Raw genomic sequence first — 26,981 nt, forward strand, 5'->3', positions numbered from 1 at the left:
CCTCCCCGCCAGGCTTTTCTTGTCCCCTTGCCAGGCTTTACTTGCTCCACCACCAGACTTTACTTGCCTCCCCGCCAGGCTTTTCTTGTCCCCTTGCCAGGCTTTACTTGCTCCACCACCAGACTTTACTTGCCTCCCCGCCAGGTTTTACTTTCCTAGCGCCCAGGCTTCACTTGTCTCCCCGCCAGGCTTTACTTGCTCCACCACCAGACTTTACTTGCCTCCCCGCCAGGCTTTACTTGTCTCCCCGCCAGGCTTTACTTGTCTCCTCGGCTTTACTTGCCTACCCACCAGGTTTTACTTTCCTAGCGCCCAGGCTTCACTTGCCTCCTCTGAATTTCAAAACCATCTCACGCAGACACACGCCTCCTGGTGGCGAGTCGGTGTTGGTATAGCGAGTACTGAATTGATCAACAGCTGTACTCAGCTTTACAAATGTGTGATTGATTTGCAATGTGGACAGAGTGGACTGGGTCTCTTCTGCTCCGACTATTGGCGAAGGTGTGGTATTTATCAGGTGACTATCAGACTGACCGCCGTGTTTAGGAACCGGGAAACGCTCTCAGCAGAACTCACTGCTGAAGGTCGGCGAGATAAAAGTCTCCAACCACAAGAGAAAAACTCGCTAGAAATGTCAGTAGATGTTTTGATGAAAAGTCACTAGAGGGTATGAAAAGATGCAAAGTTAGCGTATATTGGCTCCGCCCACTTTGCTGGAATTGCTTTTATTTATCAGGGGGCGGGGCTAATCTTCCACCGGGGGGGTTAATTACACTTTAAACCAAAACTAAACAAAAAATATTTAAATTTTGCATTTAGAATAAAAAAAATTCACTCCTGAAGTTTTAGCTTCACTCAGTTCAAATTCTGTAAAAAACAAAAATAAAAATAACATATGAAGCAACTTTTATTAATCAGTTAATCCAAAAAGTCGACCAGAAACAGCTGAACTTTTCACATGTTAGGAGTTTTTAGCTACAGATTCATGCTTTGCTACAAATTATGAAATGTTCCCTAAAGGAATGCTGCTGCTGCATTTTACACAATGAAATCTGTATTTTCTTATTTAAAAGAGGAATTTTCTGATACTGTTTCAAAAAAGGCGTAACTGTTTCAGTCTGCAGAATGTAGCCTTTTGTTTTTATCTGATAACTAAAATGCTCTGTGGCTGCAGCCGGTTGTGACCATGTGCAGAGCAGGCGGGTCGGAGGGAACCGCTGATGGCTCAACGGCTCAGGAATGTGACTGCAGAGCCGAACCCGGCCGGGAACCGGGTCTCAGAGCTACAGGGACAAACACACTCAGTCAGGGTGTGAGACAGCTTCTCCTTCCACTGTAAATATGAGCAGAGTCACTTTAACACTTTTTAATCCGGTTATAAACCTTCTGAGCTCACTAGCAGTTAAGGAAACTTAAAAACGGTTGGAGGTAAAAGTGTTTTTATTGGTACTGCCAACGTACCGGAGCAGCCGCTGGTTCAGGATGTGAACATGGAGCCAGAATAAAAAGTAAATATTAATTATGTGAGAACCTTTTTGCAGTGAGCCGTCGTTCCAGCTGCTCCAGCTGTTTGGTTCTGCTGGTTTTCATGACCCGCTGGGCCCACCTGAAGGTTCCCAGCACATGTTGGTCCGACTGCTATCAGCTGGACTGGACCGCTTCAGCTCGGATCGTTCCATCTTTAGTCTGGAGCGTCTCGGCTCACTTCCAGGTGAAATGAAGCTTCTCGTCTTCAGCTGGAATAATTAATAATTGATGATGAAGTGAAGCTCTGCCTACGGCTGGACTGGAGCCCAGCCGGATCGTCTCTCCGGACGGTTTCAGTGCCGGTGGGATCCGGGGTCCGGCCCGCTCCAGAACCGGATCATCCTCTCCCAAACGGAGCGAGTCTCTGCTGCTGCTAACGAACTCTTCCTCAGTCTTCGGCAATGAGCCGTCATCTTCATCGCTGTCCCGCTGCTGGAGGATGTTCCTCCGTCAGGATGGTCCCTCCTCTTCCTCACTTGGCCTGGCGTTTTTATCTCTCTCGTCTTAACAAACCCACCGACCCAAACTTTAAACACGCCACCATCTGCTTCACCTCTGACCCTCGGATATCCCACTGTCTCTGCGTTAGTGCGTTTAAATCCGAATGTAATCAGTGGTGATATAAATAGCAGCAGCCCTGCTGCCTGCTGGACTGCAGCCTCTGACCACAGCTGGAAATTTCCTCAATAATTTGTGATGAAGAGCCAACAGACGGGATGTGAAAGTGGCTTTTTATGAAGTTATTTAGCTTCTTTACACACAACCAGCCCGATTCTTTCTAATCCCACAGGAAACCCGGCTGTTTGGACGTTTCATCACATCGGCGATTGTGGCGAAACAAACACGTATCCTATGAAGATTTCTCCTCTTCCTCACCAGGATTTCTCTCCTTGTTGCATTCACATTCACAGATTACTGATTGCTGGGGTTTTTCCCAGAATCCCCCTGTGCCTGCTGTCTGACGGGCTGGGAACGCCGGGATCCGCAGCTCGTTTTGATCGGATCAAAAATCCAAAGGAACCATGAAAACGAGCTTCGTTTGGTTCATCAGTTCGGCTGTGATGGGATCGTCAAAGGTTTCATCCCAACTGTGGATTTTATGATGTTTATCGGAGTTTAAACCAACACATCATCTCTCCCATAACATTTACAAACTCTGGATTCAAAACCTGAAGCATGAAGAATAATCTGAACACCTAATCATTTGCTTTGAGGGGAAATTATGGCACCACTGCAGGAATTAACCATTAAAAGGACACGGCGTGCTTTAACAGCATTACATGAACACGCTATGCAGAATGAAGGTTCTTTAAGTTAATTTTATACATAAGAAGAGTTCACTGGTCATAAAGCAAACACCTGACCATCAACATGACGGATCTGCAGCGATTATCAGGTTTTAGCTGCTAGCGTAACCGTTGATCAGAGTTTGATTATCGTTTTCTATCACAACTCTTTAAAGAGACAGTTGAGTTTATTTCAGGGTTTTCCTGCAGCAGCTCAAACGTGCAGAAGCACCAAGGAAAATCGCCGTTAGCATCTCTTCTACTGAGCAAAAAATCATGGAATTACGAAAATAAATTTGCTTAATGGTAACAAACCAATTTTGAGAAAACTCACTTTTCAATTAAACGTTTTTGCGTTCGATGAGGTAATTTTTCAACCGTTTGGGAAACAGCAATGGAAACATTTTTATCGTATTTCAGGAGTTTGTATGGCAGTTTGTGGCAAACAATCAACGCTCATATTTGTAATTGTCTGTCTTTGGACAATTCGCAGTCGTCTCCACTAAAGTTGGACGTCTGGACAAATTTATCAATCATCGACGAAATTCTGCGTCCTTTGTCTGTTGTTTTTTTAAGGGTGATTTTTGGGGGGGCTATGAGTTACTCTATTAGCTACGGTAATCACAAAACTTAACAGAAGACAAAAGATGCAGTTCCTGGAAAAATTATGTTGTTTTTAAAGGCAAACACAAATTCCTTCCAGCTGCAAGCAAAGTTTTTATTTTCCAGAGTGGCTCCAAGTGCAGCAGTGATTTATTTAGTCAAACTTGGAACAGGAAGCCGGTATCCTCCGTTCAGAAAACACATTTAATCAAATAATAACCGTAGTGGCAACGAGTGACAAACTGTTTTTTCTCCTGGTTAATCCTGGTTACTGCTGCTCCACTACCTGTTTTATGGTTTCAAATATAAAACAAGATTAAAACAAGGTCTCCAGTCTTGTGGGAAAATCTTGCATGTTGCCCAACATTTGTCTCCACATCACACAACTGTGGAGACAAACGTATGAAATCACCAACAGTTCCCCAAAACGCTGCATTTATTCGCAGCCAGGAGCAGACGGCTTGTTGTTTGGATGAAGACGCCGACGTCTCTTCTGATGCCTGATTATATCTCACGTTAGTCGTTACGTCTGTCACAGCCGTGATTTTTAAACAATTATCACGTGATTTAATTACACTTCTTATTTAATGGAGACACCTCAACTGTGAAATTGTCTAATGTCAGAAGTTTTGTGCACATTTGTAACAGAAACGCAGCAAATGATCCCAAACATACCAGAGAAAATATCCTGATAAACGGAGCAAAGGTTTATGACTCAATAAAAACGCTTACGGAGAGAAAACACTGTCAGCAGAGAGAGTTTACGAGCACAGCTGGTAATCCTTCAGCTGAGGTCTGTCTCTGAAAAATACCAGGCTGAACTGCAACATATCAACTTTCTTCTAACAAAACGAAATATTAAAATCCAGAGGCTCTTTGCCTTGAATGGGGATCAACAGTAACACAGGAGGGAAATGGATTCAGAAGTTTGTGGGTTTCAAGGACATGAAAAGAAACATAAAATCATAATTTTTAATAAAATTTAGTCACATTGTGGTAGCGTTGTCATCATTCAGTCTGTAAAGGCCACCAGACTGAAAAAATAATGTCGGGGTCCCCAGTTTGTACTGAAAACCTGCCAGTCCAGCAGACAGCAGCTGACATTCCAGACATTTTCCTCTGGATAACGGTTCCCACATTTCACCGGCTGAAAAATATACACGCTCCCACCCACCCCGTCCTGGATGCACAGCCATTTTCTGCAGTTATGGCTCGTTTGCCTTACTTGACCATTGGAAATAGCCACTTCCATGTGCTCTAGCTCTAGGAGTCTATCCAGACTCCAGAGGAGAGCAAACACCCAGCGCAGTGGCCTCAAGTCGATACCAGCCTCTGTTTTCAATTTGGTACAAAAATAGCTTATGAGAAGAAAAAAACAAACCTCACATTCCCAGTTTAAACAGTAAACCTTCCAGTCCAGCAGTCAGCAGCCAGAATCCAAACTATTTACGCTTCGATAATAAACATATTACGCATCCAACTGGGATGGAAGTCTGTGCTGTACCTAAAATATCACCAGAAATAAAGGATTCACCTCTAATCTACAAACAATTATACATCGTAGAGGGGAAAAATTTGTTCTGATTCTGCCAAGCAACAGTTTCAACTGTGTAGCCCCAAAAACCACAACTCTACGTCAAAAATAAAGTCTGCGATAAAAGACACAATTATTCCTCCTGAGAAATCCCCACATTTTAAATCGTTTACCTACATAAAACAGCTGCAATTTACATCAAACGACTTCCAAGTTCATGTTACAGATATCCATTTTAAATGGATGATTATCAAGTACAACATCATAAAATTATATTCAAATAAGATCTGGAAAAGCAAACAAGTTAATTTCTACCAGCTGTAAAACAAATAGATGGAAGGAGAAGCGTTTAAAATACTCCTTTTGGCTTGAAAGCTGCCAGGGAAGAAAAACTCAAATCCAAGTCATCTAACTTCAAATTGTACCAGTAAAAACTTTCCACGCAGCATTTTGGACATTTGATGCTGTAATTTGTTTTGACTTTAATCTGAAAACCATATTTTTATGTTGAAACAACAGAGGAAAAGCTTATATAAAAGTAAAAAGGATGGATCCGAGCACACGGCCCTGTGGAACTCCATCAGACTGATTCTCTTCAGATACACAGATTGCTTTTCTTTCCATAATTACTGACTCCATCTGAACAGTAGAAACTCTCTGACAAAGAGTTCACGAGGAATCTGAAGGTCAGAGAAACAGCCCGACTATCAGGACTGAACCGAACTTCCGCCTATTTGTTCTGCATTTTAAAAGTTAATCAGTTGCGGGAACATTAGATACGTGCGTCAACGACTTGTTTACTGGCAGCTGCGCCACCACGGAAGTCAACAGGAAGCCATCGGGGTTTCTGCGCTTCCTGTGGAAATGCAATGTACTCTGCGCTCCTTGGCTCCTGTACTGTAACCCTCCTCTGGTGTGTAACCATCAGATGCAAGAATGAGACGCCTCTGTCAAGGTCGCCGTCTTCTGGGTTTGACTCAAACTTAACGTAGGCAGACGACGTGGGTTTGTTCCAGTTCAGGCTACCATCTGACCGCCTTGTTAGACAAAAACAGAGGGAACGACGGAAGATCTGCCACAACCTCGGCAAAGTACCAAAAACATGCCATCTATGCCCTGCATTGGTGATAAACTCAAATCCACAGTGGGACGAAACTGCCTTGACCTTTATTGATAAAATAAAGATTTGTTTAAACTTTGAATCTGGAGCAAGCAAAGTTTAACCCTATATGTTTAACTAATGCCTTGGAAGTTGAAACTCATTGCTGGGTTTGACGACAGTATTCCAGTTAACACAGGCGGAGAAGTCAGGATTTCAACATGGTGACGCCCAAAAGGACATTGGTCACAATCTCTCTCCAAACATCGCTGAGCTTTACTTCCATCAGCAAACGCCTCTTTACCCTGAAAGCTGGCTCAAGATGCTAAAGCAGTATCCAAAACCCAACAATGTCACCATGGACCTCCAACAAGGTCCTGATACTGTTAATACAAAAAATCACGACTGTCCAATCAGAAAGCAAATCTACAAGTTTCATCATCTTCCACCACAATTGATGAAAAGGTTTGAACGTCAGGGTTTGATCTTGGAGCTACTGATCCCACCAAGTACGACGGTCTCATCACAGATTGAATATGTTGGTTGAGAAGTTGTTGATGTAAATCCATGAGTAAAGCTGACTGCAAGATGCTAAAAACAGTTTCCGACAATGTCACCATGGACCAACAGCAAGGTCCTGCGACTGTGGATGCAAAAAATCACGACTGTCCAATCAAAACACGAATCAAGTTTGACCTTTATAAAGAGTTTTCAACTGGAAAACTTTTGCTCCTCAAGAAACACACAAACAGACAAAGACTTCTGGACTAATACGAGTCTAAATCTGAATTATTTGGCACCAGGACAGACGCATTCCAGGTAAAGAACTTCATACCAACTGTGGTTAGAGGTGGAAGTGCCATGGTTTGCAAGTGTTGAGTTGGATCAGGACCTGACCAGCTTCCCATCACAGAACCCACCATGACTTCTACCAAAAAGCATTAATGCTGAAGCAGAACTGGGCCTTGAAACACAAAAATGGCTCAAAACACAGCAGAAAAGCTCAAAACTAAGAAAAGGAAAGTTTTCACAGAGATCCTGTGGGCTGAAAAAGCAGAACAGTCCTCAGAAATCTCACCCCTGAAAGTGAGAAGTGGGGCCAACTTTCCTCAGACATGCAAGAGGCGTTGACAACAAATATCCGCTTCCTGTTCCTGTTTGAGCCGTTTCAGGAAACCCTGTGCCTCTTCTCCCCGGCCTTGGAGCCCAGCTGCTGTGTCAACAGCGCCGCGTCTCCGCTGAGACTGGGGTCTGTTTGGTCTGCTGGCAGGAGGGCGTTGTCTCTAAACCAACACGGGCTCATTGTGTGATCCTGGTTGCTCCCTCTGACTCACTGCTGGCACTCAGCTAACAGTTGGATCACTGTGTGAAGGCTGGCAATGATGCAGCAAACTTTACTTTTCTAGGGTTGGTGGTTTGGATTAAGAACAGGATTATATTGGTAATAAATGCACTTAGAATGAATTGAAATCAACAGAGTCCAAATATGGGTAGAAATACAAACTGTAGTGTTTGCAAAGACTTTTTAATCTTCTTTAAATAATTGTGGATACTGTGCTGTTAGGAATGTGTGTGATTAAACTGAAAAACATTTTCTTGTAAAGTGCGTTCAGAGTATATCTGCTGTGAATTAGTGCTATAGAAATAAACTAAATTGAGTTGAACACGTTGGACGTTTCAGCCTGAAGAAAACCCGACGTAAATAATTATTTCATTGAGTCTTCAACAGATTTCACAATAAATCATTTAGCACAATGTATCGTGATCATGCTCCACAAACAATAAAAGTTCTGAAACTCAAACTGAAAAGTATTCCTGCAGACATGGATGCCTCGGATCATTTAAGCTTTCTTTTCACCGGTGTCTTTATGGTGGATGTTGTCATCGTAAGGATTTACGTCTGTTAGCTTCAAGGTGTCTAATTATTCTCATGCTGCTAAAAATCAATTTGCAAGAATCCTCTTTAATTCTCTTGTAACATTTGCAGTCAAAGTTACGAATCTTCTCCATTTTACATTTTCTCCAAATGTTCAGTAGTAATATTAATTAGTTGTGTGTTCCTGTCAAACAAAAGACGACTAGCCAAACGAAGCTAATAACCTAAAGTTGTACGTTTTGTTATATGTAAAAACTCATAATTACTTAAAAAATATTGTATTTTTCTGCTATGGGGGTCAAAATGTTTTCAGTTGTGTGACAGATCCCAGGCTGATGACGCAGATGGACTGAAGCCTGAAACAAAACTTAAGACGTTAAGGACATTTAGGCTAACAAGGGCAGCCCACAAACATCTGGATCGAGGAAAACTGCCTCAAAATGAACTATTACACAGCAAAGATGTCTTGAAACACATAAACATGATTTGCTTATAATCTAACATTTTCTATGTTAGCTAGAGCTAACACCGTTAGCAGGAGCTAACACCGTTAGCAGAGGCTAACACCGTTAGCAGAGGCTAACGCAAAACCACAACAGTTGATGTTTAAAGTGACAATGAAGCATCTTTTAGTTTTTGTAGCATCATTCCAATATATTTGAGAAAATGTTTTGATCCCAATGCTAACCATAAACATTTCAGGTTAGCATTGCTAAGCAGCAGCTGTTTCATTCATCGTTAACCTTTTGGTTCTCCTCGTTTTCATTTGTTCCTGTCATTTATGCATTTCTGTTTCAACACGTTTTGGTTCAAATTGAAAAGTCTGAATGTTACTGAATGTGCAAAAATTATTGTTCTGGATGGACGGAGCTAGCGCCTTAGCACGTAGCATATGCCATCTATCCAGGATGCATTGCAGCACAAAAAGCATGGCAACAACATAAAAAAAAATCAGGAAGGGTTTTTTTTTTTTTTTTTTTTGCCTTTTTGTAGTTAATTTGCAATATGTTTCTCAAATAAGAAGTATTGTTACAACTAATGAAGGATTCCTTTAAAAAAGAGGCGGCAGAAGCAAAGGAAGTGGATTAGCAGCGCTTACCAACAACTGATGGTGTCGCCCTTGACATGTTACTATGGAATATCATTTCTGCTGTTGGCGTGTCATGAGACTGTCATACAGCAACAGTCTTCAGTCAGAGGCTTTTTCTAAATCATTGGAAGGCTGCCTGCTACTGGAGAGCCTTTTTGAAGCTTATTACATTTAATTTCCCTCAGTGATTAATGAAATATTTTTTAATTTGAATTAACCATAAGCACACTAGAATTTATACAAGGAATAACTTTTTAATGTCAAAACAAGACTATCTTGAAGGACAGAGTCCGACTGTCTATGAGACATTCGAGATTACAGTCTAATAATAATTATGTAAGAAAGTGTCGCTGTGACAAACACAGCAGCTGAGATAACAGTTACAGAGCAGCAAACCACAAGCTGACACCAAACAGCAGAAAGTAAACCTCAAGTAAAAATAAAAGCGGGACTCACGTAGCATTCAGAGGCAGCGCTGCGCTCCGGGTCTTCACACCCAGGCAGAGCGCTTCCTGCGCCGGACAGGCCGTGGCTGACAGCGGCCCGCCGGAGCTGGAGCTGCCGCTCCGACATCACGGAAACACGGTTACATTTCCTCACACCGCCGCCTCCACGCTCCATCTTCTCCGGTTCGGGTTGCGCCTCCAGAACACCGTTACGAAATGTCGACAGGGCCGGAAAAAAAACGGAAGCCGGTAAATTAAAACAGGCCGTTGGAGCCTCGGTTCCTCACTCAGCGGTTCCGCTGTTCCGTGGAGCCCCGTGTTGCCAGATCTTGATAGAAAAAACAGCAACCAGCTATGAAAACAAGCCCAAAAACCCCAACTAGCAACCTGCTTGTAAACGGTATGAAGTCATACATTTATGGTAAAAAAAAATATTTTTTTAAAAGTATAACTAATAGCCAAATATCCAGTATAAATATTCACTATTTTATACAATTAATCAGGGGAGACCAATGGCAATTATAATAACCCCAAATTACGTTATTTATTTATTTGTTTGTATTCCTTTTGAGCGCTTATCGTCTCTTCTTCGTTTTATCAGATTTATCTATAATTAACTTCCGGTTTTAGATTTAATGCTTTTATTTTTGAAAAGACTATTAAATTTCCGGTTTTGTATTATTGAACTGCAGCTTAACGAAAACAAGAGTCGAGAGTTGATAAAATGTATGTTTACTTTGTAAATGAGCATGTTTTCAATATTGAGCAACTAAAATTGTTTCATCGTATACTAAAACTAGAGTTATTTCAATATTCAAATATTTCAAAGTTGCAAACATAACGGTTTTAGTTTACAGTTTTTTTGTGTGTTGACACTTTCTTTACAACTACGTCACTTAATCACTCTAGGCGCCAGTATGAACGGCGGAAGTGAGGACCGGAAGGATGGAAATTGTTTTTCCAAGTTGTTTTTGCCAGCTTAGTTATGGCTTCTAATGCGTTAGATTACTCGTTACTGAAAAAAGTGGTCCGGCGGACGTCACACAGTAACTGACAGCCATGTTGGTAGGCAGGTAACTTACCTTCAATATAAGTACATAATTATTACCTGATCACAATTTTTGAAAACTCCACTCACCTCGCTGTAATACTTAGATAAACATTGGTGGTATTTACAGCTGAACCAATAATAGCAGCTTAGCTAATGCAGCTTTATCTGCAGGACGGACATGTTGCCTACTGTACGTGTTTGTTACTGCTTGAACTTACTCTGCCAGTCACCACAACCTTGTTGGAGGGTTTGTACATCAATAGACATTCAAATTTAAAGTTTATACAGGGGATTTTTTTATTGTCATACCATTTTTCACAATTGGTTGAATTTGTTCTTGCATTACTAAGCCGCTATATTACTTGAAGATGGTTATCGTTTATTGCAGTAACTTCTAGAACAATTTATTATCCATCAGAATCTGTTATTGTGACAAAAAAAGAACCCTGCTGGCAGGGTATGATGATGTCACACACAGCCTGATGATGTCATCAGTGACATCACTTGATGATACAGCCACTGGCTATGACTTGTCAGAATCCTCTCCATTTGTCTCCGGACTTCGAAGCTGTCTGACCTACGTTACGTTTTACTCTGACAATTTTGGCTTTAAGCTGCGAGAAAAACCTCAAAATGTACAAAGTTGAGAAGCAGAAAGCAGTAACTGCTTTTTACGATGCTGAGAAAGTGCGCAAAAAGAACAACAAGGCGATCCAGAAGCTGGTAAAGACCAATGCAGACCTGGAGAACGCCTCGGACCGCAGAAGCCGCTATCAAAATCGGAAGAGGCTGGAGAAAGATGAGAGGGTGTTTTTCAAAGAATGCGAGAAGCGGCTCTACAAGCTGAACTTGGAATTTGACATCTGGGCAGACGAGGAACAAAAACTGGATAGTTTATGCAAAAGAAGGGCGATGCTTTTTGATGTGTTGAAAAACACGAATGAGCAGCTAATTGAGGAACCCATGATGAAGTCGTTGAACCACGGGGCCCAACAACGTCAGGATAGGCTGATGTTTCTTAACAAAGAGTTAAGAAAAAATGTTGGCATCTTGTCAAGACAACTTGTTCAACAAACGAAGCTATTTGAAGAATTCACAGAGAAAGAAAGGGAAAACAAAGAGATGATGACGATTCAAGACAACTACTTCAGAGAGATCAGGCAGAAATTAAAAATGTACAACTTGGTCACTGTAAAGAAGAAAGCCACCTCGGACGATGAAAGCGGGAAGGAAGCGTTCAGAAAGAACCAGAAACTGGAGGGTATGCTCAAATCACTGAGCCAACAGACGATCAACGTGCCGATGCTGAAATATCAGTTTCTCTGCGCAGTCGACGAGAAACGGAGGCTCAGCATCCTCAACGGGGAGCTGGAACTAGAGGTTCTGGTGTTGACGGAAAGGCTTTCGGATCAGACTGGCTGGGAGGTTGCCTTCAAGGACGTGGAGAAGAAGGTCAAGGATCTGCAGCAGACCCAGGCTGCTCGTCTGAAGAAGATCGAGGAATTGAAAGCAAGCGCAAAGCTTGGGACCAAATCCATGTTTTCTTCGTTTTCAAAGGAGAAAAAGGAAAGAGAGAAGCTGACCAAACGCTTGAATTATTTCAGGACTAAAATCACTTCTCTCCAGAAGGAATACAGAGCCTTCCAACCAGACATTGAGGCATATATGAAGGAACTGGAGGCTGCTGCAGAAGCTGCAGCTGCAGCAGCAGAAACTTCTTCGGATGTAACAAGAGACTCTCCTAAATCCAAGAAATCAGAGGAGTCTTCCGGTGACTCTGCCAGTGATTCAGATTATGAAGAGAGCATCACTGAAGAGTCAACCGCTTCAAGGAGTCCCATCCAGGAAAGGAAACAAACAGGAATGTTTCCAAGTGCTTGGTACAATTGGGAGGAAGAGTCAAGGGATAGTCCAGAGGCCGCAGCTGAAGCCCTGCCTAGAAGCAAGACGTCTACAGAGGATTCAATAGACAGCCAGCAGAAGAAAAAAGCCGTCATACCGAGGCTAATAGAGAAACGTCCAAGCTCCAGGGCAGAATCTGTGGACTCACTCAAAGACTGCAAATGTCAACCAGCTACGTACTCTAGGAGGATGACAGGCACTCCACCTTCCCGCAGAGCGTCCTGGTGGAATTTCCTCTTCTAAGCGGAGGAGAGGGACGAAGCGTTCCTCCGCAGCTTGTAGGAGAAAGTCACTTTTGAACTTCTGGGTTTTCTCCGGGCGCTCCGGTTTGACAATCACCACCCAAAAAAACATCCATGGTAGCTTCATTGGTCTCTCTAATTTGCCCTTATTGTGACTCTGTTGCCTTTTATATTCTAACCAATAACATCCAAAAACCATTGGTGACAGGTTAATTCGTCTTCCTAAATTTCCCTTAGGAGAGTCTGTACTTGTTTGGCTTTTCCACTCAGGATCATTTCTGCCATGTTGTCGAACCTTCTGAAGACCGAAGGGTCTTACAGGAACCAGAACCTGGTTCTATTACCTGGTTCTGGGTCAGGGGTGTTCCCTGTTGATGAACCGTTTTCTCCGGGTGCTCCGGTTTGACCATCACATCCAAGCAAACATCTGTGATAGTTTAACACGCCAAGCCAAACCCACTGAAGCAGGAGTGAGAAAACTGATTCAACAACCAAACCAAGACACACAGAAATTATAAAAAGTTACTTTCTAGTTTATTTATGACTAATAAACTATCAATAACTGTGATCTTCTCCAGCTAAACGTAGCAGACTGCTCCATCAACCAAAATCCACCACAGTCAGAAGACGATTCCCGACTCTGACTGACCTTAATCTAACTTTTTATAGATTTATTTATATTTATAGTCATAGATTACTATATTTCCCATGTGAATTCTAGTTATGTATTTATTTAATATGTTTATTTTATATTTATATTCAAATCACTTACAATATCACAATTATGTCTATATTTTTTTTATAAATTTTATATTGTGTATGGTTTCATTTGTATGTAAAAATATTTAACACTTTAGATGGAGTAGCTGTCAATATATAAGGCCCTGAGGATCAATAAAGAATATTCTGTATTATTCTATTCTATTCTATTATGTTCTATTCTATCCTCTTTTAAAAGTAGCAGTTAAACCTGACGTGTTTCCATCTTTTAAAAACCCTGTAAATTTATAAAATCTCAGTATTTTTCAGCCATTTTTGATCTATAGAAACTGATTTCACTGTATAAATAAAATTAAACATCATTCAAAGTTCAGTACGTTTATTTAGTAGAAATGCTTTTAAAATCCAAAAGTTGGCTGTGAAACCAGAACGAGCTTCTTTAAAACTTTGTTTCTTGTCATTAATATCTGAACTGTTTTAGTTTATCTGTCTTTTAGCTTCTTTTCCTCCATTTTTTAAATATCTATTTTTCTGTGGTACTCTGATAGTTATATATTTTTTATAATTTAAACATTTTGTTCAGCCACTGAAAAAATGCTAAGAAAGCATAATGGTGTGGTATAAATATATTATTTTATTGTAAGAAACTGGAGATTTATTGTTGGAGATTTCCAGTTTGTGGTTAAATTAAACATTAAAGTCAAACTGACATTTAAACCGTTAGAACTGGTGATTAGTTTATTAGTCGGCTTTTGGCCGTTTTAATAAGGACCTTTTTGTCCTTAATGACTCAAATTATAAACTGAATTTAAAATACAACAAAGTTAATATTTTGGCAAATCTTTAAGATCTTTAACATTTGACTTGAAATAAAAGAAATTAAGAAATTCCACTAATTTACTATTTTCTGTATGAAAATAACTTTTTACTTTTTTGTATTTTTTATATATAAATATTTAACGATTTTTTATTTTTTATTTTTTGCCTTTGACACAAGCTGAGTAAATTAAGCATTTATTAAAATAAATAAATCACATATATAATTTTCTGCGGTGTTTCAGTTTAAGGTTAAAAACAAGTTTGAATATTTTATTTATTGATATTTTTATCGCTGCTGTCATTCTAACGTTTCTGTTCTTGTAGTTGCAGAGAAAATCCACCGCGCGGCGCTGTTGTCCATCTGTTTCCGCATCTGAACGCCTGCAGCGAACAACGCAGTTAAATTGTTCAATGTTTCACTATTGGGACAAATTTACTAAAGATTCACATCTAGAAACAGATTTTGTATGAACACCCAGAGATAACTTCTATTCTTTGTTGAATTACTTTCCCTTTTCAGGTGTTTTTCACCATCCAACAGGTTTTCCAACAGGATCGTTTTGTTTTTTGCTCCATCCAGACTCTGTGTCTCTCCAGCATCTCCACAGCATGATGCTGCCACCACCACGTTTCACCTTAGAGACACAGAGTTCACGGTAACGAATAAGTTCCTCCACATGGAGGCAACGACAAAAACGTTTCATGTGTTCCCGCAAACATTAGTTACCATAGCAACACAACTTTAAAAAGATAACTCACATTTTCACACTGAATTTGCTTTAAATGAATAATTTAAACCAAACGCTGCACATATTAAATGATCCAAGATGAGAAAAAAAAACCCTCAATGTGATCATTGAAAATAAAGATTAAATTTATTTAGATCAGGTCTGAATAGTCGGGGCTGTTGATGGTGATGAAGAGTTTAACTGCAAACATAAAGAAGTTTTCACAGAAACTTTAATTTGAATTACAAATGAAAGACCAAGTGTGAAAAAGATCTGAAAATCTGAAAAGTGTGGCATGCAATAAACCGTTGACTTGGATGAAGCCATTTTGAATTGATCTGAACTCACAGCCTGTGTGATGAAACACGGTGGTGGCAGCATCATGCTGGAGGGAAGCAGGTCAGAGTTAATGATCAGATAAATCAGTTTTTCCCAAATGATACTTTTACTCATCAAATAAAGCAAAAATAGTTTTATTTTTATTTATTTTTTCCTCCTCAACAATAAACTGAACATCAATATTTTTATTAAATGAAAAGTTTGCATCAACCTCCTACAGCGGCCACAAAAAAATCCTCCCCAGGGCCACAAATGGGCCCACGCGCCTCATTTTAGACACACCTGAACTGAAGTCAGGTTAAAGTTTGTTGGAGCTGCATCTTCCATCAGGACAATCACCAAAAAACCCTAATGCTACGATGTGAGTGGTCCAGTCAAAGTCCAGGCCTAAGTTCAGACTTGAAAGCTGATCACAGATGTTCTGCATCAGACTGGAGCTGTTTGCAACGACGAATCAGCGAGTTTTTCATCCAGACATTCAGATTCTCACGTGTGTGAAAAGCAGCTGTGGTTTTCTGTGCAACAGGAAGTGTGTGTGTTCGTGTGTGTGTGTGTGTGTGTGTGTGTGTGTGAGGCAGTAGAGGCTCGCTGCGGTTTGGTTTTTCCAGCTCATTATCTTATCTGTGATCAGTGGCTGCGGCTCGGACTCTGAAAGCAGCCTCAGGTGTCGTGGGCGTCGTTTGTGGAAATGTTAAATGTTTCTCACAAAGGTCACAGACAGAAAGGACTCGACTGTTTACAGAGTCACCTTTCACGCAGTGATGGAAATGTTCTAAAAATTAGCTTCAAAGCAAAACCTTTCATCTGTTGTGTTGTTTTTTATATTTGGGACTTTAAATAACTGATGACCCAGTTAGGATTCATACTAACTATTTCTCTGCTCTCTGCTTGAAGTCTGACATCTTGTTTTTGACTCAAATGGACCAAAAAATCATAAATATTTCTGGTGCCTGTAAATTTTACTTGGATTACGCCCAACATAAAGAGATGCAGCTGGTGAAATTTATGCCAATATTTATTTTCAAAATATCTCAAGTTAAGTCTGTCTGTCTGTCTGATAGATTTTAATTTTTTAACATTTTTAGGCCAATTAATCATATTTTTAAAGTTTTGTTTTTGTTTGTTTGTTACAAAGGTTCCGGGCGGAACCGTCATGCTCTCGTGTTTCTAGTACGGCCGTAAATCTGACGCACATCCCTAAGAAAACATCAACAGAAGATGAATCTGCTTCTCTCGGCAAACTGGAGGATAATTCCTGCTTCTAATGGATCTGACTGGACGCTGGAAAACATTATTGTTGTGTTGAAGTTGTGCTACTGCAACAGACTGGTGACCTGTCCAGGTGACCCCCGCCTCTCACCCGGAACGTTAGCTGGATAGGCAGCAGCACCCCCCGATCCCACCATGGACAAGGGTGTAAAGAAAATGGATGGATGGATGGATGGATGGATGGATGGATGGATGGATGGAAGTTGTGCTAAAAGGAATTAGCCTTTATCCAAGCTAGCATCTCAATGCTAACCATGTTGCTAATGCTAAATTCACCGCCCACGTTTCTAAATGAGTCACATGAACGATCAGGGCTTCCTGAAACACTTTACATCAATCTGATGGTTGAACAGCAGATTAGAAACTATAAATATATTGTTGCTCGGCTCATATGTTGATTTATTCAATAGTTTAGCAACAAAAAAGGATTTTTGAGTTGAAATGGTTGCTTATCTGTAGTGTGATGGCCTATTAATGGCATGTTTTCGCATAAAAAGCATAACTTTGAACATAATTCAACACTTTTTATCACTGATTCTATAATTTCAGTCAAAGTTTTATTTTAATTAGTTACATGTTGGATTACTGTTAATGTGTTTGTAAAGACATAACACTTATGAGACACAGTGAAATTTAATATAAAGTTTTATGATTATTCTGAAGTCTGAGCTCTTCATTATCCTGCTTCCTGTTTCTCATCCATCCACACTGAAAACAGGAGAACCAACTTTTAAAAATTATGTTAATTTGCTACAAGTAATCAAATTAAGTTTAAACAAATAAGTTTATTAAATTGTCATGTTTAGAAAACTGAATAAATTCAGTTTGGTAAACTTCATTTGATTACAAACTTTTTTTAAGTTGGAGCTACATTCTCTTTTTTCAGTGCAGCTGGGGTTAAACCAAAACGTCCTAATCCAAACATGTCCATCTGCAGCCTCCGTATCGATGGTTGCGGGTATCGATGCGCGCGGGAGGTGTGGCGGGGAGGGTTGCGGGGCGGACCGGGGCAGCCTATAAATGGATCAGGTTGCGGGTTTGACTCACCTGAGCGAACCGGAGCATCTTCCAGCAGCAGGTGCGTTTGTGCTACTGACCCGCACGCGCTCACAGGTGTGTCTGTTGTTATCATTTCTTGCTCACCCTTCTGTGATTTTAGCGCTTAAACCTGGAGATACATCTGAGGATCGTCGCGTCCCGCAGCGATGAGCCTCCAGTTGGTGCTGATGTTTGGCGTCGGGACCGCGCTCCTCCGCGTGGACGCGCGCGTCCGCCTGAACTCCATCAGAACCGTGATCCTGACGGAAGGTCACGCGCTGCCCCTGAACAGGAGCGCGTGGGGTCCTGGCGTGGACCTGACGGTGAGTGATACCAGCACAAACTGTAGATATCCGAGATCTGCTGCAAAGTTAAAGACGGCAGAGTCCAAAATGTAGGTAAAACAAACCCAAACATAAACCACAGAGTGAAAATAGTGAAGGGAGGAACTTTAGATTGGGTTTTTAAGTTACTGACTTTCAGCTTGTTCCAGTTCTTTAGTTAAATTTATGCAAAACCCTGAGAGTTTATTGTTTTCGTGCTTTTAAATCCTGAGAAACATTTTCCTAACATCGATTGTGTGTGAATGTTATAGGAAATGGATGGAAAAGCAGCAAAAATCCAAGAGAAGACTGCAAGACAGGACAAATTAACAAATAAGGGCAGAATCTGGAGGATTCCTCTTCTAATTTGGGACATATTTCAGTGTTTCAGTTTAAAAAAATAACTTCAGCAACCTGATTATAGGAAGGAAGTTAAATTTAAAGAGTTAACATCAAAAATAGAGGCTCAAAAACCTTAGAATAACTTGAACAACAATAACTGAACGTTATATTTTTACTAACAAAGAATAACCAAGAGAAAAAGAAGATTTTCAAAATAAAACCTCTCAGCATTTAGCTCTATTGATCATGACTGGAGATGGTTGTTTTCCTACTTGATGTGTACTTTAGTTTATTCTCACAGTTAGCATACGCTAACCAGGTTGGTGTCTGATTTCTGATTCCTGTTAGCAGCTTCCATTGTTCTGATTGTTATGTTTCCTTTTATCTGCTCTGTTTTACAGTTATTAGTCTTTATATCTATCTTTGTGTTACATCACGTTAGCATGACCAACATCCTGGTTAAAGTCAATAAAGTGCAGATGGATGGATGCTACGTCTCTCCAACAAACATGTTAAAATGCTTCATACTCCATCATAAAGTTTCTTAATCTACATCCTAATCTGCTACAGTGCTTCAGATTTGATCTGTTTATCTGCAGCTACTCAATAATTTCAACAATTAAACATTAAAATGTATCAATAAATCTTCTCAGTGTTCCTAACAATATCAGCTTAGTGACAATGTTTCAAATTTTACCTACAAACCATTTAAAATGTTTCCAGTTTCATTAAATATCCTGCTACAATGTTTCTAAAATATACTGAAGAATCTATTCTAGATCGGATCAAAACTTCTGCTACAATGTTTCACTGTTAAAATGTTTCAAACTGCCTGAATGTTTGTAACTCTGTTATAAATATGTTGCATTTGAAAATGTTACTTCAACAAACCAGAAGTTGCATAAAATGTTCCAGCCTTCCCTGGATGGTCTGTTAAAATGTGTTGACAAAGTTTCAGGTTAATCACAATATTTAGTGTGAAACGTCCTGACCCTCATCGCCTAAACGTCCTGAATAGTCTGGAATATTTGGAGGAAACTTGCTGAATAATCCTTGGTTTGTGTGTCTCTGTGCAGCTCTTCCAGTGCATGAGCGACCTGGAGTGCACCGAGGGAAACTACTGCCACGTCCCGACCCGAGGCCCCGCCCACTCCCGCTGCCACGCCTGCCGCCGCAGGAGCAGGCGCTGCCTCAGGGATAGCATGTGTTGCCCCGGCAACCGCTGCAGCAGCAGTAGGACCTGCTTTTAAGATGATGGTCATATAGTTGGAAAATATGAAGAATTTTAACATAGATTGTTTTGTTTACTTGTTTTGCAGACATTTGTGTTCCTGTGCTGGACGGTTTTTGGTCTCAGAGTGTCCTGGACGCCGATGGAGACGTGAACCCGCCGTCTAAGAGAGGATGGAGGAAACGAGGGAGGGTGAACCTTAAAGGGTCGTCTGGTAGAGGTGAATTTAAGTTTTTATTTCAGTGATGTTGTCGTAAAAAGCTTCAGAGGACGGTTTTCTGTGTTCATCAGTAAGGTTGTTTTCCCAGCTGATGGTCCAAAGTTACAACATTTATTCCATCTCCAGCTGCTGTGGATCTCGTTCTCTCTGCTGAGTCAAACCAACCAAACCCTTTAAAAAAACCTGTTCCCCTCCTGACCTGTGGGGGCGCTGCACCAAGAACCACTGAAGGAAACGACACAAACACCTCTGAAGAGACTAAATGCAACTTCTTTCTTCATTAAATGGAAACAAAAATAGAGTGATGTCAGGTTTTAGTGGTTTGGTAAAAGAAAAGGAGCCATTTCTCCTGCTAGCGCTGGGCTAGCGTGTTTGTTTTGGTTGGATTTTTCCACTAAATTAATTTTTCTGTACAAATTGTAAAGAACTAATTTACTTTCTTGTTTGGTAAACTTTTAGTTGAGTAAAGCCTACAAAAAATAATTATTTTGGTGGTTTTTTTATAAGCTCAAAGAGCAGACGTGATCGGTCGACACAACGACCCAGCTTAGTTTTTGCTTTTTCGGTTTGCATCGGACCAAGTGGACTTTCCAGGCAAACGGATGGTTTGCATCAGAGTTTGATGAACCAAACTTTTTAGACAAATGGTCTGGACTTCCACTAATCCGCTAATATGAAGCTAATTTCAGTGGTTAGTGGAAAATATTTGTCACATTTAGTTTCCCCTAAATAAATTTCTCTGGAGTTACAAAGCGCTAATTTACTTGCCTGTTTTGCAAGCTTCCAGTTCAGTAAAGCATAAAAAAACATCAAGTCAAACAGGAAGTGTGATTGTTAACTCAACGACAGTTAGCTGTGGGTTTTTTTGACCAATGGATTTTCTCGGCAAACAGACTGGAGTTTGATGAAAGCGGAATAATAGTTTAGTTTTTTGGTTCCAGGTCAGCTGGGCGACCCGTGCCTGCGCTCCTCTGACTGCTCGGACACTTTGTGCTGCGCCCGCCACTTCTGGGCCCGGATCTGCAAGCCGGTGTTGCGGGAGGGCCAGGTCTGCACGCGTCAGCGGCGTAAGGGCCACCAGGGCTTGGAGCTGTTCCAGCGCTGCTCCTGCGGCGAGGGACTCACCTGCCGGGCCGCTCCGAACCCAAACAGCCAGACTCATCCACTGCAGCCATCTTCACTGCTGGACCAAGCCATGAAACCTAAGTTTGAGGTTTCCCCCTCCTTGTCTCGGCACGCCTCTGCCCACACCTCGATGCTGCCCGCAACCTCGTCGTCTTCAGTGGCGACAAAGACGAGACTCCACGTGTGTCAGAGGAAATAAGTTGGACAAACAGGGAGAAAAACGGACTGATGGAAGGATGGACAGAGCAAAAGCTCCTCTGTCTGTGATCGAGGCCAGAGGCAACGGGAGGCAGAGAGATTTGTAGAAGAAAGAGTGAATAACATTCCTGTTTACACCCTCAGCATCTCCTTAAATATCTGGAAGGTCATCGGCTTCCTGTCACGCCAGCTGAAGGAGACACGAAACCCTTTGAGGTTCAGGTGTGATTTCCTCCAGGGCGTCTGGACGAGCCAAACCGCTTTGAAATCCAGTCTGACCCCTTCTACCCCAACGACACCGGGGCAAATGTTGATGCATATCTGATGTAATTCACACATTGGTTTCAGCTTTTGATCTGTTCATCAGTAAATCTACAAGGTCCAAAAGTCAAACCCAGAGAAACCAAGTTAAGCTAATGATGTTTGGTGAGTTAAATAAAATATTAACCAAATTTAGTCAACATTTCTAAAAATTTGGATTAAATATTCTATCTTTATAACATTGTACCACAGACATGTAAACAGTTTTATCTCTCTGACCCCCATCCAGCTGTTCACCATTGTTAGAATCCTTTCATATAACTTGTATATCTGTTTTAAACTTATAAAAACATTTTATGTAAATGTTGTCAAACTTTTTACATTTTAGCTAATTTTACTGGGTTTATTCTCTGAGTAAAAACTAAATAAATGAATTAATTCTTTCTAGACTACATATGTTTTATTGCACTGATATTTTGAAAGAGTTAGTTTTATATAAATGTTGTATTTTGTGGTAAATCTGTGTAATTATTCACATTTATTCAGTTTAACTGAAAGTTAAAAATGTTTTGTGATTAAATTTGCTTCTTGCTATAGTTTTCTGTTTTGTACAATAGTAAAAGCACACTTACTACACAAGACCTCTGAACCTTATTTACCTTTTTACTGCTTAATTTCTACCAATAGATGTTATGCTAGCTGACTAAGCTAGCTGGCCCCTTGAGAACATTTAAGAAAATAGCTAACAGTTTCTCCCTGGATTAAAACATTTCCAGTCGAGCTTCAAACTGCTGACATTATGGGTAAAAGATCTAATGTTGGTCTCAAGAACACCTGATTTTATCTATATTTGACTTTATCTTTTTGCTAGCAGCTAGCTTGTAGTAGCTGTTAGCTTAGCTAGCTAAAATGCTATGATCTTCGATTGTTATATGAACTAAACTATTATAAAAATAATATATTAAAAGAAGAAATAATAATCAGACATGAAAGAAATTCAACATATTATTGTGATAAATAAGTCCAGCTTATTGATAGATAATACACAAAATAAAAAAAAGATTTTAAAAAATCGTATTTTTGTCATTTACTAAGCTGTTTGTAATTTCTAGTTTTAACTTACATTATTTATGAGCCATAGTTTTCCTTAAATGCACTTTATGTGATGTATAAATATTAAAATACAAGGACTTCGGACAGCAGAAACCATCTCATCTAAGTATGTAGCAGGCGCAAAAAGTCAGAAAGATAAAAAAAATTTAATTTCCAAACATAAAAATCAAAGTTTGTTCTGAAACCAGTCAGGATTAGGGGAAAAGTTGTTAAAAAGTGGAAAAGAAATTTATAGATGTGGCTGAAAAACAAAGGATTGAACGTTATGCACTTAAACACATTACAGGGAATATTACCATCAAGAAGTTGCGATAACAAACTGATTAGACTAATATAGCTAAAATATTTTACATCTGGAAAACTGTGTTAGATTTAAAAGTTTAAACACAAACATGAGCTCCCATATCAATAACTGGTTTCGTAACAACTCCAGTTTCATTCATACTCTACAGAGTTGTAATTAGACACTGAGATTCAAATACTGACATTTTGAAGAGCCACGTGTTTTTGTATTTAATCCCTTAAACCGGTCCTGCAGGATTAAGAAGTTAAGCTAAATTTACACCCAGCTGGTGCATGAGGCCCCACCAGAGTTTGGTTCAGGCTGGGTGGGTTCTGGTCGGCCCAGGATATTTGGACCCTCTGGGTTCATTAAACAGAATCCATTTGGGGAACCACCAGGGTAGTTCTTCGTATGAAAGAGCTCAAAATATAAAAATCCAAACCTCTACAGCCAACATGGGTCCCACACGTGGACAACATCCGAGTTTCTAAGCACATTTTCTGCCCAAATGGGTCTCATCTCACTTTAATGTAAAGATTAGGATAAAATCACAAACTCAGTTTGACCCTCTGCCACACAGAGGGTCAAACCACTCTATTGGTTAGAGTGGCCCAGTTTGTTAAAACTTCATCCCAGTATAAAACCATCAGACATACGGCTCCCCCTGGTGGCGAGGCAGGTTACAATCCCCACAGTGGGCCGTGTGTTTTTGGCTCTGACCTTTTTGTTGGATTTTTTTTTTTTTAATTTGGGGAGGGATTAGCTTTCAGAGAGGTTGGTTACATTTTAATTTACTCAAATTTCCTCTCTAATTCACTACTGTTTTTGGGTTTATTACCATATTTCACTTGGTCCATCTGTTTAACTCCCAGAGGTCATTTACACCTTCACAGCCGTAATTTATTTAATTTTAAGTCAGTTTGACTCGTACTCCAACCAACCACCAAATTACAAAATTTAGAAGTAAAAAATATTAAGATAAGTGCAGAAAAGTGTATTATTATTCTTGTAGCTAAAAATAAAACATTTACATTTCCAAACAAGTCTTCAGACTAAAACCTCCAGCTGTTAGCCAGCATTTATCCAGCTGAATGGCTCTGACAGAACCAGCAGAATATTTTAAACAGCTTTGCTGTGAAAAACAAGGTTTAGGTTTATGTGAGCTAAGTTATATATCTGATATGTGGAAAAGCTCATGTTTCCTGCAGCCTTCCCTGATCTGACTGGGATCTTCTGCAGGAGGACGTGAGCTTCCCTGTTTGTGAGGAATCGCTGTCCTGACTTTGACCTCTGCTGCCGTGAAGATAAGCTCACCGGGTCGTTTCCGTTCGCTTCCGGCAGAGTTTCCCCGTTCAGGCACGTCCGCAGTAGGTCACCAATCTGCATTGTTGTCACATTTACATCTGTGGTTCCCCGTTTCGCTAATGTCACAGGTTTGTTTCATGGCTCTGATTTGGATCTGAGAACAAGGACAAAACTCTGAAGGTTAGCTTTCAGTTGTATGACTCAGTATAACCGGAACGTTGTCCTGAACCGAAGAGGCCCAGGAATCCACTTAACCATTACAGACACCAAAGAGCTAACTGGCTAGCTTGACAGGCTATATTAGCAGCTAGTTAGCAGTAGCATCAACTGCCTCTAGTCTCAGAAAGTAAAGATGTCGAATCAAACTTTTGTCTAACATAAAAGTCCTACAAGAAAAAAACAAATAAAACATTGATTATATGAGATTGAATAATCCTGCCACGACAAAATCTAAGACCTGTGATTAACGAATTTAAGGCCAAGTTTCATTTTAGTAACGAATTTAAGAGTTTTTAAGGATGCACAGACACCTTATGGTGTCTGTGCATCCTTAATGTTTCGATTAGCATCAAACATTAATCAGCATGCTCAGTCCTGTCTGTTCATTAATGACAACCTTCTTCCTGAATGTGGGCCTGATATGTTTGTTTAAAGAGAAGCCAGAGGAAGTCGAGGTTAAATAACTGTAAAGTTTATGACTAACTGACTGGAACAACATCACAGCAACATGACCACAGTAAAAAACAACATTTTAATGATGAAAGTCAGAGCAGATGTTGAGATATCTTCTCTGAGCGTCCGCTGACAGCAGGTCACATGATTAAATCGATAAATTTACATTTTATTTTTGGTTTTATTACAACATAAAAGCAGATAAAAGTCAACACATGGTGACACAGTCGTTAGCGCTGAAGTATGAGGAATTGCAGAGACGTTTATCACTTTTATGGGGCAATAAATCCTGAGCGGAGCGACAGATAGTGAGGCTGGTTAAACTTTAACCTGTAGTCACTCCTGTAGAGACTGAGCTTCCTGCGCTGACCGGACCAGGAACCCGGTCTCTGTCTGCTGCGCCTGCTCAGGTACGACCAGGTGAGAATACGTTTTATTAAATGTTTTTATCGTCATGAAGGACAGTAAAGATGACTCAAAGGGCTTATCAGCAGGCTAGATCAAAGTTAAACCAACTTTTAGAGCGTTAGAAGACAGAAGCTGTCAGTTTGTTGGGTTGTTGATTTGCAGACTGAAAAATATTGTTGTTGTTTTACCAGATGGACAATAAACTTGGTTTCCATGACAACATCCTGAGTCGGTTGATAAAACCAAGAGACGAACAAAGGGATGTTCTTGTTTTAAATGTGCTGTTGCTAGGAGACAGGCAGAGTGGGCGGAGCTCTGTGGGGAACGCTCTCATTGGTCAGTCCTTTAAAAAGCAGAATTTTATTCAGATTAATTTTTTCATCTGAATTTAACGACGTTTCTCGCTGGTCAAAGGCGGAGACGAATTTCAAACGGGAACCTGCGTTTCTGGCGTTTCCATGACGACAGATGTCCGGGTCCTGAGCAGGAAGTTTCCTGCGTATTTCAGGAGGCAGGGGGCGGAGTCTGACCTCGTGCTCAGAGTTTTGGACACGCCCCCCGTGAAGCTCCGCCCACAGAGCCTGCATGAGCTCTGCCCCGGTGGCGTTCACGTGTTGGTGGTCGTCATAAGAGTCGATCAGCTGAACGAAAACTCACAGCTGCTGAGCCACACAGAGGTACAAAACAAACATTTAGATTTCATTTAATTATCGTCTTTGTCTTATTTAAGTTTTGTGCTCTTTCACAAATGTATTAATCTGAATTTCATTCCAACCTATTTCTACTTAGTGGTGGTTTCATGGCCCATTACCTGTTGTGTTTTCGTACCTTTGGGATAGAAAAATGTCTGCTTCTCCTGGAGAGACATTAGTTAATGTGCACCAACATACCATTTTATATCAACGTTATCTTACTCAGTAGCAACTTATTTTGTCAAATAATCTGGATAAATAAAATGATTTCTCCCAACAACTGGTTCTAGTACAAGCTAGTGGTAATGTTTGCTTAGTGTGATCTCTTTTTTCCAAGTATAACTGTCAACTAACTGAAATGAGCCATACAAATTAACTTGATTGATATAAATGTCTAACTATTTGAATAATTCATAATGGTCGAAAAACCAAAACTTCAACCCAGATGTTGAACTTTACAGAAAGCTTACAAAACAGCCAAGTAAATTAGCGATTCAGAATTTATCCAATAAATTAATATAGGAGAAGCTAGATGTGCTAAATATTTTCAGAGCTAGCAAAATTGCTAACTAAATTAAAAAGTAGCTCCACATTAGCGGTTTCTAACGCATTTCCTGATCGGGACAATAACCCACATTTCTTATTTTTCTTCTCAGAAACTTAAGACTTTTTAAAAACTTTTTGTTGCCTTTCAGAGCCTCTTCGGTCCAGACTGGCGTCGTCACGCCATGCTCGTCTTCACACACGCTGATCACCTGGAGAAGGCGGGGCTTCAGCCGCCTACTTTCCTCACCCAGACCTCTGATTGGCTGAGCTCTCTGGCTGAAGAGGTTGGGGGCGGGGTTTCGTTTTTGGACAACAGCTCTGATTGGCCATCAATCAGAGGCCGCCCAATAAGAGATCAACTGCTCCGCCTCTCAGCGAAGAACCATCACGAAGCTCTGCAATTTAGGTCAGACCAATCACTCTGACACAAATTCTGAGGACCAAAACCATCAATGTTAATGTTGTTTTTAGGTCTGTAACAACAACAAATGTAATTATTGCGATAATTGATAATATTGTTATTTTAAAGACCATTTTAGAGTAGTATTTTGAAAGACCAATAAACTTTAATTTTGTAAGGTACAGTCAACACTGAAACTGGAAGATATTTCAAATATAAATGTTAAATTTCACTGCTAAAAATATGCATATTTTGAAAAGTGCAAAATAATCATTTTAGTTTCCAACATGTTT

At 40.4% G+C, this 26,981-nt stretch overlaps 3 protein-coding genes across 4 annotated transcripts in view; 2 read left to right on the plus strand and 1 right to left on the minus strand.

Annotated features, from left to right (window-relative positions):
- The window catches only part of LOC106949964 (calcium uniporter protein, mitochondrial-like), a 20,152-nt gene extending 10,353 nt beyond the window's left edge, over positions 1–9,799 (minus strand). The window contains exon 1 of the mRNA XM_015036534.1: positions 9,472–9,799. Coding sequence (XP_014892020.1) covers positions 9,472–9,636 — 165 coding nt within the window. The 5' untranslated portion in view covers positions 9,637–9,799. The remainder of the gene's footprint in view (positions 1–9,471) is intronic.
- Positions 9,800–17,362: 7,563 nt separating this feature from the next.
- Positions 17,363–21,811, plus strand: LOC106949967 (dickkopf-related protein 2-like). 2 transcript variants are annotated; one of them, XM_015036539.1, is made up of 5 exons: positions 17,363–17,609; positions 17,691–17,892; positions 19,311–19,467; positions 19,554–19,685; positions 20,627–21,811. In XM_015036539.1, the coding sequence occupies exons 2-5, from the start codon at positions 17,737–17,739 to the stop codon at positions 21,007–21,009; spliced, it is 828 nt and encodes a 275-aa protein (XP_014892025.1). In that variant the 5' UTR covers positions 17,363–17,609; positions 17,691–17,736; the 3' UTR covers positions 21,010–21,811. The 2 variants fall into 2 exon arrangements, with proteins under 2 accessions (XP_014892025.1, XP_014892024.1); XM_015036538.1 differs by having other exon boundaries at positions 17,363–17,892.
- Positions 21,812–23,798: 1,987 nt separating this feature from the next.
- LOC106949968 (GTPase IMAP family member GIMD1) lies at positions 23,799–26,864 on the plus strand. Its single transcript, XM_015036540.1, has 5 exons — positions 23,799–24,098; positions 24,991–25,062; positions 25,242–25,386; positions 25,465–25,727; positions 26,438–26,864. The coding sequence occupies exons 3-5, from the start codon at positions 25,242–25,244 to the stop codon at positions 26,711–26,713; spliced, it is 684 nt and encodes a 227-aa protein (XP_014892026.1). The 5' UTR covers positions 23,799–24,098; positions 24,991–25,062; the 3' UTR covers positions 26,714–26,864.
- The last annotated feature ends 117 nt before the right edge of the window (positions 26,865–26,981 follow it).

This window comes from Poecilia latipinna, unplaced genomic scaffold (assembly GCF_001443285.1).
Source record: "Poecilia latipinna isolate Pla-1442-1.1 unplaced genomic scaffold, P_latipinna-1.0 Scaffold371, whole genome shotgun sequence".
NCBI lineage: Eukaryota > Metazoa > Chordata > Actinopteri > Cyprinodontiformes > Poeciliidae > Poecilia > Poecilia latipinna.

Coding starts and splice junctions, on each gene's coding strand:
- LOC106949967 (XM_015036538.1), top strand. CDS start 17,737: ATGAGCCTCCAGTTGGTGCTGATGTTTGGCGTCGGGACCGCGCTCCTC. Junction 17,893..19,310: donor GTCCTGGCGTGGACCTGACG/GTGAGTGATACC, acceptor GTCTCTGTGCAG/CTCTTCCAGTGCATGAGCGA. Junction 19,468..19,553: donor CGGCAACCGCTGCAGCAGCA/GTAGGACCTGCT, acceptor CTTGTTTTGCAG/ACATTTGTGTTCCTGTGCTG.
- LOC106949968 (XM_015036540.1), top strand. CDS start 25,242: ATGGACAATAAACTTGGTTTCCATGACAACATCCTGAGTCGGTTGATA. Junction 25,387..25,464: donor TGTGGGGAACGCTCTCATTG/GTCAGTCCTTTA, acceptor CGCTGGTCAAAG/GCGGAGACGAATTTCAAACG. Junction 25,728..26,437: donor AGCTGCTGAGCCACACAGAG/GTACAAAACAAA, acceptor GTTGCCTTTCAG/AGCCTCTTCGGTCCAGACTG.